The sequence below is a fragment of the Plasmodium chabaudi genome, assembly GCF_900002335.3.
Source record: "Plasmodium chabaudi chabaudi strain AS genome assembly, chromosome: 5".
In the NCBI taxonomy this organism is placed as follows: Eukaryota; Apicomplexa; class Aconoidasida; order Haemosporida; family Plasmodiidae; genus Plasmodium; species Plasmodium chabaudi.
Window position 1 is genome coordinate 216,359 of NC_030105.2, and position 11,469 is coordinate 227,827.

The following is an 11,469-nucleotide window of genomic DNA, read 5'->3' on the forward strand; positions in this document are numbered from 1 at the left end:
TTTTCTCTCTTTATTTTTTCAAAAAAATTCAAACTCCTTTTTTTTAATAAACTAATGTGTGTAGGTAAAATGGGGCCATAAAGAGAAAGAATATCACAATTAAATCAAAGGAAAACAAAATGTGAGAAAAAAGGATAAAATACAGGAAAAATAAACAAAGAAAATATCTTTTCCAAAATAAAATATTATAATAAAAAATGTCAAATAAAATATTATGAATATTTAATGCAATAAAAATTAGTGTGCGTTCATGTAAAAATTGGAAGTAATAATCCAAATTAAAATTAAAAAAAAAAAAAAAAAAAAGTGTAAACCTATAAATATACATGAGACGTGGAAAAACTTTAAGAAAAAAATATATTACTATATGCCTATTCTTTTACAAAAGTTTTTGGGAAAATATATATATTACATGCATACACGCATATGAGTCATAACTATCTTGAAATTTTCTTGCCATGTAAAATTTGTGTTAACAAAGAAATGTCACATAATATGAAATTTGTAAAATGCAAAAAAATATAATATTCTTAATGGTTAAATTGTGTCCCCTTTATCGGTTTTTTTCAGCTTTTTTTTCCAGCTTTTTTTTCCAGCTTTTTTTTCCAGCTTTTTTTTCAGCTTTTTCTAAAAATGTTCACATGTTGACGGGTGTTACGCATTGGTTTGTATGCAAATGGGCATAAATAAAAAGCCAAAATAAAAGAAAGCTAAATATTTGATAAATTCTTTATTTATTTTTTCTCACTATCCTAAGCAAATATAGGATAGCATGAATAGTGATTACTTCATAAACACTTAAGATCTTTTTTAACGTCAAAGGTTTTTGTTGACAAAAAAATGCAATATTAAAAAACAAAAGGAAATGTAACAAAAAACGTACATGTATTCAATGCACACGCAATTGTTCATGTATATGCGCTTAAAACTTGTAGAAAAAAATAAAACACACATAAGGATTGAAAAATAAATTATTCATGTATATATTATTTACAAATTTTAAAAAAATATGTATATGCCTTTTCAAAAGACATACCTTTATATTAAATAAAAAACTTGGTAACAAATTAAAAATATATATCGATCTGTACGCATAGAAATGCGAACATTTTCAAAATGGATAATACACAGTGAAAGGTAAATAGATAGGTAGTGAAAGGTAAATAGATAGGTAGTGATAGATAAATGAATAGGTGTTCCTTGTATCTCCTCAAATAGCTATTACTCATAAAACTTTGCAAAAAAGGGTCTTGCAATACGGGCTTGATCCAATTTTAGAATTTTCGCAAAAAGTATAAATCAATTTTATTGGACACGATTTTTAGCATTAAAAGAGCAAATGAAAAGGAAGAGACATAAATGCCAGCAAATGATAGATTATTTAAATAAAAATAAATCGAATGAACTATATATATATAAAACAATGAATTAATTGGTGAAACAATATCCAATAAATATTTATATCTATGTAAGTATAATGCAACTTCATATATTTTATTATTTCCCAAATATAATTTTTTCAAAAAACTATACTGATTTAATAAGTTGACATAAAAATCCATCTTTTTGCTTTCCTTTATTTCTTTAAGTATTTCATCTTTATTAAAAAACTGTTCGTCTGTCCATTTTTTCAGAAAAGATAAATTGTTTTGAAAAATCAATCGGGTATAAATAAAAAATAGCTGAGTAAGGGCAGCCCAACCGAGCATTTTACCTGAACAATTAAGGCAAAAAATGAAAAAAATGAGAAAAATGCATGACCATGTTAAGGTGAAAAATGTATAAAAACTGGAAAGCAATAAAAAAATTGGCACATTTGTTATTACTTTTTTTTGATCCAAGCAAATGGAAACTACCCCAATTAGCTTGCACGAGGAGATAAGGGAAAAGAGAAATGTAAGAGAAAAAAAGAACATGGACTAAATTGTTTACAAGATAAAATTTTTTTGAAAAGAAATCGTATGAATTAATAATAAATATAAGTCTAAGAATACAAAATTTGTAGAAAAAAAAGAATAGGGTAGATAACGTGTGTATTTTAACTAGTTTTTCTGTTTTTGTATTTTGAAATTCTCCAATAAATGCGTATCTTTTTTTAAAAAAGGCATATAAATAATTGGCTTTAAAACAAAATAAAGTAAAAAGTAAAAATAATATATTAACTGAATTATAGCTTATCATTTTAGACAAATGTGTTGGCTTGTTAAAAAAAGGAATTTTATTAACATACTCTTGTATGTAGCTATTATTATATTTATCTTTTAAATAATTAAATGATACGTTATAATAAGCTTTAAATTGATTATAATAAATTACTGAATCATCTTTTAATTTATTCGATACTATTTTGTAATATTTTTTTGCATCATTATATTTATATAAAAGTAATTCTTTTGTTTTTGCTTTAACTTTTTCGATATCTTCTTTATTTATATTTATATTTAAATTATATTTATTGATCAGGTCTTTTAGTTTTTTTAGTTTGCTTAAATCATATTTATTTGAATCAGTTTCATCTATATATTTATTTCTTAACATATCATTGTTCATATTATTTTCGAAGTTATGCATATTTATATGCATATACATTTTCTTCCTCATATGTTTATTACCATCTTTATAATATGTTGGTAAATCAGAAATAATTTCAAATTTTCGATTGTTTATAACATTTAAGCATATTACATTTTTAATTAATCCGACAATAATAAAATATCCCACCAATTTTATCTTCTTCATATTTTTTTTTCTTTATATTCAAAAAAATTATTATTACCCTTGAATAAATGAAATAAAATTCTAAACAAGTCTTCAAAATATTTCCACCACGTTATTAAACTAATTTCCCCGTTCTCCACACTTTGATATAAAAAAAAAACATTAACGTGAATAAATAATTGTAGCTAGCTAATTTAATATCCTATCATACAAGCTTTGTTAACAAAAATAAATCATAAAATAATAGGATATCAATTCGATCTGAATTTTATAGTTCAGTGGAACTTCTTTTCTTTATTTTGTCATAACATTTCACAAACAATATTTCGCTTATTATGTTTTCTCAAAAGAAACAAATGTACATAGTTAAGCGAAATAGCGAAAAACTATTTCATCATAAAAAAAAAAAAAATTAATAAATTTTATGAACATGTTAATAAAATTCTTCTTACGGTTTTGTATATACTTTTATAAGTGTATTCATATATTGGCCTATCATTAGTATCTTTCTTTTTCTTGTTATTTATTATATTGTTTTATAGATTGTGTTAGATTGCTTGTTTATTCTTGTCATCCTAATATATTTATATGTAGTATTATTTTAGCTAGCCAAATATATCGTGTGCATATATATTTTACTAATTTATATAATTATATCTTTGTATATGTGTTATATATCAAATAAAGGCAATCGGCTTCATTCTTATGTTTCGTCCTTTTTTAGTTATTCGTTGTAAGGCGGCATATTTTTAATAAACAGGAAGTCCAAATAGTAAAATAGCCAAAAATATAAAATAAAATAATAAATAACAAAATATTATAAGATTAAAGAGCTTTCATAAATCAAAGAAATGTGCGAGCCTTTGAATATATGTTTGTTATTCATTTGTACAAAAGTCCTTTCCCTTTCTGGTTTTCCAATTAATATAATATACATATCAATGTATAAATTAATTGGAAACAAAATATATTAACAAAATATATTTATAAAATTCAAACTGATAAACAATCTAACTACTTAATATTATATATAAATATGAAAGGCTTAAAAAATGAAAAGGTGTTTGGCATGGGAAAAAGGGGAAAATTAAAATAAAAAAAAAATAATAAGCAAATAAAAAATGTATGCGTAAACTTAAATAAATAACTAAATGAATAAATCGATATTACATAAATATACATATGAGAATGCTTAAAAAAAACACGAAAAAATAATGAATTGTAAATTAAAAGAAATAATTAAAAAAAAAATATATTATTTAACAATATATATATATAACCTTATAAGTATAATAGTTTTTTTTTTACGGGAAATGTATATATTATTTATTGCCCATATAATATATATCCCCTAATATTCTCGTATATTAATATTTAATTGTATGTTCTAAATATTTTTGTTATCTTTCTATAATTTATATATATTATATTTAATTATTTTTTTCATAATATAATTATTATTTTTTTATAATTGATAATTTATTTAAATAAATTGTATATATTTATTATTTTTATATTCATTTTGTTTATTATATTTATTTAGGATTATTTTATTTTATCATATTTTCCAACTAATATTTCTTTGCTTATTTATATATAACTATATTTGTTATGTGTTTGTATTTCCCTATATTTTTGTTACACCACAAATTAATGTAACTTTTTATAATACTGGGCTTGTGCATATGTAAAATTAATATATGTGCACGTATGCATGTGTACATGTTAATATAAGCAAAGGTTGTATTTTTAGAAAATTTGCCAACAATAATGTTCATATTCATTTCTTTCTTCTTATAAAATGCTGTGTCGATTTTTTTGGATACAAGTTTTTTTTTGGCTCTCAATTTATTTTGTGAAAAATGGGGACGCCTATCTTCCCGGAATGAGCCCTACAGTAAGTCAACAACAAAGAAACCATCGAAATGTTGAAAATAAATGGAAATTAAAAAATAAAACTACAAAATAACAAATGAAATATGCTTCATAGTCGAATGGTGAATGCACATTTGTGTGTATATGAGCCTTCGTTACAAATTCTAATCTATTTTCGAGGCATTTCCAAGTGTTCATGCTTATATTTATCATGTGTGTGCGTAATAGGAAGACTTGTGTGCATGCGTAATAGGAAGACTTATGTGCATGGCTTCTTTACTTCCCTAACTTGGCAGGCATATAAAGAAGGGGACAATGTTGTTATTAATATAAAAAACTTATCTAGTAGGAGAGCAGTTACAAGCTTAAACTATTTTTCATTTCCTCTGTGCTCTTCAAATAATAATAACAAAAAAGGCGAAAGGACACCAAACATTTTTAAAATAATTTCAGGAGATACATTATATAACTCCTTTATAGAAACAAAATTTAAAAAAAATAAAACGTGTGCAAATTATTGTGAAATACTAATAAATGATGATGTATATAATAAGTATAAATATTTAATTTTATACAACTATAATATTATTTATACCACTGACAATATGGATATATTTCGAGAGGACCCAAGGAGGAAGGGCCTATACTACTCTGGAATTCCCATCGGATTCATAAAAGACGTACGAAAAATTGGAAAATAGGAAAAATGTAAAAAAAAACAATCAAAACGAATCACTTCCATGCGACATATAACCTTTTGAACTTCCTTTACAGGGCCAATACCATCTCTACAATTATTACAAGATAAAAATTTTGTATAATAGTGCAAAACCGAACTCCGATTCGCACTATATAGTTGGGTTTGAAGTAAATCCAGTGAGGTAAGAGCAAAATAGGGCGTAAATACATCGTAAATACATTGAAAATTTTAACAAAAATATGAAGTGCGGGTCTGAAACTTTCTACTCCTTTACTTCCCTTTGTGCAGCCATGATTTTGCAGACAATGATACATGTACTAATAACGGGACAAGTTTTATAATGGAAAAAAATAAAAAAGTTATATTTAAATATGATATAGTATATGAAAAAAGTGATAACTCGTATCAACATAGGTCAGAACATTATTATAGAAATCTTAATGATCAAAGTATGATACATTGGTTTTCAATTATTAATAGTATCATTTTAATTGTTTTATTGTCTGGGTTTATAAGTACAATTTTAATTAAGACATTACATAAAGATATAAATAAATATAATAGAATAAATACAAACATATTTGAAACAGATGATTTAGATGACAGAGGTTGGAAATTAGTTCATGGAGATGTATTTAGAAAACCAAGAAATTCAACATTTTTTTCAGCATTTATTGGGGTTGGTATACAATTAATATTTATGATTATAGTTTGTGCTATTATATCTTTTATAGGAATATATAAATATAAACAAAGATATAGATATGTACAGATCATGTTTTTTATATGGATATTTATTAGTAGCATATCTGGTTATGCATCATCAAGATTATATAAACTCTTCAGGAGTAAGCATGTTAAGCTTACTGTTTTCAGAACATCAATGATATATCCATTTATATTATTTATTATTTTTTTTCTTATAAATATTGTATTAAAATATGAAAATTCCAATACTGCTATATCTTTTAGTTCTTTGATATTTGTTTGTATATTATGGTTTGGTATATCCATTCCTTTAATATGTCTTGGTTCATACATTGGGAATAAAAAAAAGCCAACTGAGCTACCTGTCCGTGTTAATAATATTCCAAGACATATTCCAAAGCAACCCCTTTTGAATTCCTTTTTTGTTTCCTCTATCCTCGTCGGACTCGTTCTATTCGCGTAAGTCGCAGAACCGAACAAATGAAAACAAGCCGAGCAAATCACACCTTCACATATGCCCACTCCTTCCCTTTTCAGGACGATGTACACCGAGCTTTTCTTCCTGTTCACCTCCCTGTGGAAAAGAAACATGTATTACTTAGTCGGTACGAATGGAAAAGAAAATTTGAAAGCAAATGTGGAAAAAAATGTGAAAAAAAATGTGGAAAAAAATGTGGAAAAAAATAATGGCAAATGACAAATATGCACCCAATTCTTCCTTTACAGGTTTCCTATTTTTAGTAATATTTTTGTTGGGGTTATTAAGCGCCCAATTGTCGATAGCCATAACATACTACACACTATCATGGTAAGTCACCATATATTCACTTTTCATATATTAAGTATGTACCTACGCAGTTTTACATAATATTTTATTTTTTTTCATTTTAGTGAGGACTACAATTGGTGGTGGAAATCCTTTTTTGCTCCAGGATTTTCTGGAATATTTTTATTTTTATATTCGATTTATTATTTTTTTTCAAAATTAAGTATATACACCTTTTCAGAAACTTTTATTTATTTTGCATATTCATTTATTATGTCTTATACTTGTTTTATATATACTGGCACTGCAGGATTTATAGCTTCGTTTATTTTCCTAAAAAAAATATATTCATCCATAAAAATTGATTAGTATTGTTCATATAATGTTTATGTTTCACAAAAGATCCAATATTTCTTACTTTTATTTATCAAAAACAAACATTCATTCTATATGCATGGTATGCATATTGCTGCTAGTATATCTATTTTGTTGTATATATTTTTTTTTTTTTTTCAACCCATTTGATATCAATTTTGTCAAGCTAAAGATTCTATTTTTATAAAATGCCTTAGCATATTCATAGCACATTTCTATATGCTTATGTCTATATGTAGTGACAAACTCTTTAATTTTTTTCAATTTAGTATTACAATTATTACTTTGCCTAATCGTATTGATTTCTTTATTTTCGATTTCAATTTTTACAAACTTGTTTAACTGTTTTTTGCAAAAATGCAATGCAGTGACAAATTGTTTAGCATTTGAAAATGAGAAGTTACGTAAAAAATGTATGAACAAATTATTAAAAAAGTGTAAACAAAAGTGTAAGCAAAATTGTAAGCAAAATTGTAAGCAAAATTGTATGCAAAATTATAAACAAAAAAATGCAATATAGGAGACTAGTTTGATGCACAGCTTTGCAAACTAGACGTCCAGGTGTCACTATCACAGTGAAGAACATTTTTAACTATTCTGTTTATCCTTTTTTTCTGTGTGTTTTCCCTTCTTTTTTGCCTTCTTAACCTTTTTCGTGTTTGCCTTTTCTTTATTTTTGCTGTTCCCCTTTTGGTGACCCTTAGCAAAGTGCTTAAATTTTGGTATCGGGGCAAACCTATAGTTTTCTAAATACTCTGGAATTTTAGTTCCACTGTTTTTAACAAACCTTACGATATCCTTCATATATTTAATATTATCTTTTGTAAAAAATGTGATTGCTTTACCTTCTTTTTTATTATCGGATCGACATACTCTACCGATTCTGTGAATATAATTATATTTATCATAGCATACATCATAATTTATAACAGTTTCAATTCCATTTATATCTATACCTCTACTTAAAACATCAGTACATACAAGGTACCATATATTTCCAGATTTAAGTTTTTGAAATATTTTATTTCTTTCTTCTTTTGATTTATCAGAAGTCAATGTATCAACATAGGATGTATAATTTATATTATTTGTATTAATACTAGTCATAGATTTTATCAAATTTTTATAAATATATTTACATTTTTCTATACTATCTGTAAATATTAAAACGGGTATATGTATTTCTTTATTTTTTATTAAATTATTTAAAACAATAAATTTATCATCTTCATTATTTACATATATTAATTCTTGTTTAATATTATTATTTATTGTATTTATATTTTTGCCAAAATAAACGATAGTATAATTTACACATAATGTATTTATAAATGATTTAACCTTTCCTGGTAGTGTAGCTGTTGTAAATATTTTTTGAATTTTTATATTTTTGATTTTATTTAATAAACAATTGACATGTTCTAAAAATTTTATTTCAAAAAGTTTATCTACTTCATCAAAAACTATATAAAAACATTTTTGCAAACTTATTTTTTTTTCTTTTTCCAATAACTGTAAAAGTACTAAGGGTGTACATATACATACGTCAACATTTTTGTTAATTTCAATTTCTTTGTTTTGAAGATTAATTATGTTAAATTTTCTGAACGACTCAAATAAAATTATTGCATGTTCATAAATTTGGATAGCTAGCTCAACAGTTGGAACAATTACAAGACTTCGAAAGTAAAACAAGTCAGTACCTTCATTATTGTTTATATTGTCATGACTAATTAGTTTGAGAAGAAGTGGAATTAAAAAGGCACATGTCTTACCACTCCCAGTTTGAGAAATACAAATTGTATTAAACCCATTTAAAATTGATGGTATACATATTTTTTGAATGCATGTTGGATATTCAAAACGTAATGTATTTTTTATTGTATTCATAAGCTTTTTTATTTCATCACTTTTTATTTTGTTATCTCCTATTTCTATATTTTCATTAACAGTATTTATTTCCTCTTTTAAAGGATTCACATTATTTTCTGAAATAATATTATCATCATTGTTTTCTTTATTTATTTTTGGACAAGGACTATTATCAAGTTTATCTACATTATGAATAGTCTTGTTATTATCATAGTCTTTATTTTCAATATAATCAGCAATATCATTGAAAAAACGAATAGGGGTTACAACTCTGTTCAAATTAAAATACTCGATATTTATGTCATTTTCTCTCATATATGTGCTCACTAACTTTTCATTTTTTTTAAAATTTAAAAATTTTATAGATTCACAATCTTTTATTATCCCTTTTTTTTTATTATTATTTATATCTGATACTGTAGGAGTATTTATATTTATTATATTTTTTAGGGGCTTTAAATTTTCCTCTTTTAAACCCATCAAATCGTTATTTTTTAAATTTAATCCATATGTTAACTTCTTTACTACATCCATTTTGTTTTTTTCATACATATATAATGCTTAAGTTTGAAAAAAGGTATTTCATATTTTCGCTAATTCACTCATTTGTTCGCAATGCTGAAGTACAAAAAAAAATAGTATAGCAAATTTGAAAAATATGAATTAATAAATAAAAAATTATGACCAATAAATAAAAATTATGACCAATAAATAAAAAATTATGACCAATAAATAAAAATTATGACTAGTAAATAAAAATTATAACTATAAATAAAAATTTGGCTAGTAAATAAAAATATTTTTTGTTCTATTTTTTCCGCCCCCGCCGACTTCTCTACATATGTATTCCGTTTATCGTTTTCAAAAAATGGTCTATTCAATAATTTACATTAATTAAAGGTGGACTATTATTCCCATATATATATAATATACAATTCCAATTATGCCAAATTTGATAATATTATAATGTTTAATTCAAAAAAATATAACCACATCCAATGCAATCAAACATACAGTCATTTATACATGTTATCGTATGTACATGTTAATATTTATTTAACTATTTGATTGCTACCTATTTGCACATTATTTTATTTTGGATGTACGTACGTTACCCAATAAATTTTAATTGAATCATTTCTTATAATAAACTATCATTCAATTATACAATTTCCGTTTTCTTACCAACGGCATAGTGGAAGAAATATTTGAGTTTTCAATTTTATTTTTTTTTACTGCAACAATTCCGCATATTTTATAACTAGCTAAAATATTAAAAAAAATACCTGAACAGTTAATAATATTTTTTTTGTTTTTTCTTTATATATAATTTTTTTTTATTTTTTCACAAAAAATGGCTAACTATACAGAAAAATTTGCAGCGTGGTCAGTTATTTGCTTAACTGATCATACCTTTTTGGACGAAAATGGTACTGAAGATGATATAAGGGAATTATGTAAAGAGTCAGTTAGGACATGCCCATTCGCAGCAGCAGTTTGTGTATATCCAAAATTTGTAAAATTTATTAATGAAAAAATAAAACAAGAAATAAATCCATTTAAGCCCAAAATCGCATGTGTAATCAATTTCCCACATGGAACAGATGATATGGAAAAAATTCTTAACGATACAAAAAAAGCGGTGGAGGATGGAGCTGATGAAATTGACTTGGTCATAAATTATAAAAAAATTATAGAAAATGTTGATGAAGGATTAAAAGAAGCTACTAAAATAACACAAAGTGTTAAAAATTTATTAAACAATAAAGTATTAAAAGTTATTATTGAAGTTGGTGAACTTAAAACTGAAGAATTAATTGTAAAAACAACATTAGCTGTCCTTGATGGAAATGCAGATTTTGTAAAAACATCAACAGGAAAAGTCCAAGTTCATGCAACACCTTCTTCAGTTGAATATATTATAAAAGCAATAAAAGAACATATACAAAATCATCCTGAAAAAACGAATAAAATTGGATTAAAAGTATCTGGTGGTATATCCGATTTAAATACAGCTAGCCATTATATTTTATTAGCAAGAAGATTTTTAAGTGCTCTTGCATGTCATCCAGATAATTTCAGGATTGGCTCATCATCATTAGTAATCAAATTGAGAAAAGTTATTGCCCAGTGTCCATCATAATATACTTAAACAATATTATAACAAGTCATAAAGGGATTTAAAAACGGTATAATATTTTCCAACTTAGTAAGTGTATTATAATGAGTTTATTTTCCGCATCCAAATTTTTTTCTTAGCACTTTGAAAGGTGCTCTATTTTTATGTATGTTTTTTATCATTTTGCTTTTACATAATTACATTATTACCCCTATACTGCAACAACGTTATAATATAAATAATATAAAGCTTAAAAAAAATAAACTAATGAGCCGCGCTTGAGGATACAACTCTTCAGGCTTCTCAAAATAGACTAGCGGTTAAGTTTTTCATATT

General features: G+C 24.7%; 4 protein-coding genes across 4 annotated transcripts; 2 read left to right on the forward strand and 2 right to left on the reverse strand.

The window, feature by feature from the left end:
• Positions 1-1,274: 1,274 nt before the first annotated feature.
• Positions 1,275-2,739, reverse strand: PCHAS_0505600 (apicoplast integral membrane protein, putative; the record flags this gene model as incomplete). Its single annotated transcript, XM_016800111.1, has 2 exons — positions 1,275-1,714; positions 1,827-2,739. 2 exons carry the CDS (start codon positions 2,737-2,739, stop codon positions 1,275-1,277), a joined length of 1,353 nt encoding a protein of 450 aa, XP_016655157.1.
• Positions 2,740-4,519: 1,780 nt separating this feature from the next.
• Positions 4,520-7,136, forward strand: PCHAS_0505700 (endomembrane protein 70, putative; the record flags this gene model as incomplete). The annotated part of the gene is made up of 7 exons (XM_016800112.1): positions 4,520-4,615; positions 4,890-5,273; positions 5,368-5,474; positions 5,582-6,460; positions 6,539-6,606; positions 6,728-6,809; positions 6,893-7,136. The coding sequence occupies 7 exons, from the start codon at positions 4,520-4,522 to the stop codon at positions 7,134-7,136; spliced, it is 1,860 nt and encodes a 619-aa protein (XP_016655158.1).
• Positions 7,137-7,730: 594 nt separating this feature from the next.
• Positions 7,731-9,566, reverse strand: PCHAS_0505800 (ATP-dependent RNA helicase ROK1, putative; the record flags this gene model as incomplete). Its single annotated transcript, XM_739717.2, has 1 exon — positions 7,731-9,566. One exon carries the CDS (start codon positions 9,564-9,566, stop codon positions 7,731-7,733), a length of 1,836 nt encoding a protein of 611 aa, XP_744810.2.
• Positions 9,567-10,368: 802 nt separating this feature from the next.
• PCHAS_0505900 (deoxyribose-phosphate aldolase, putative) lies at positions 10,369-11,157 on the forward strand (the record flags this gene model as incomplete). Its single annotated transcript, XM_739718.2, has 1 exon — positions 10,369-11,157. One exon carries the CDS (start codon positions 10,369-10,371, stop codon positions 11,155-11,157), a length of 789 nt encoding a protein of 262 aa, XP_744811.2.
• Positions 11,158-11,469: the final 312 nt, after the last annotated feature.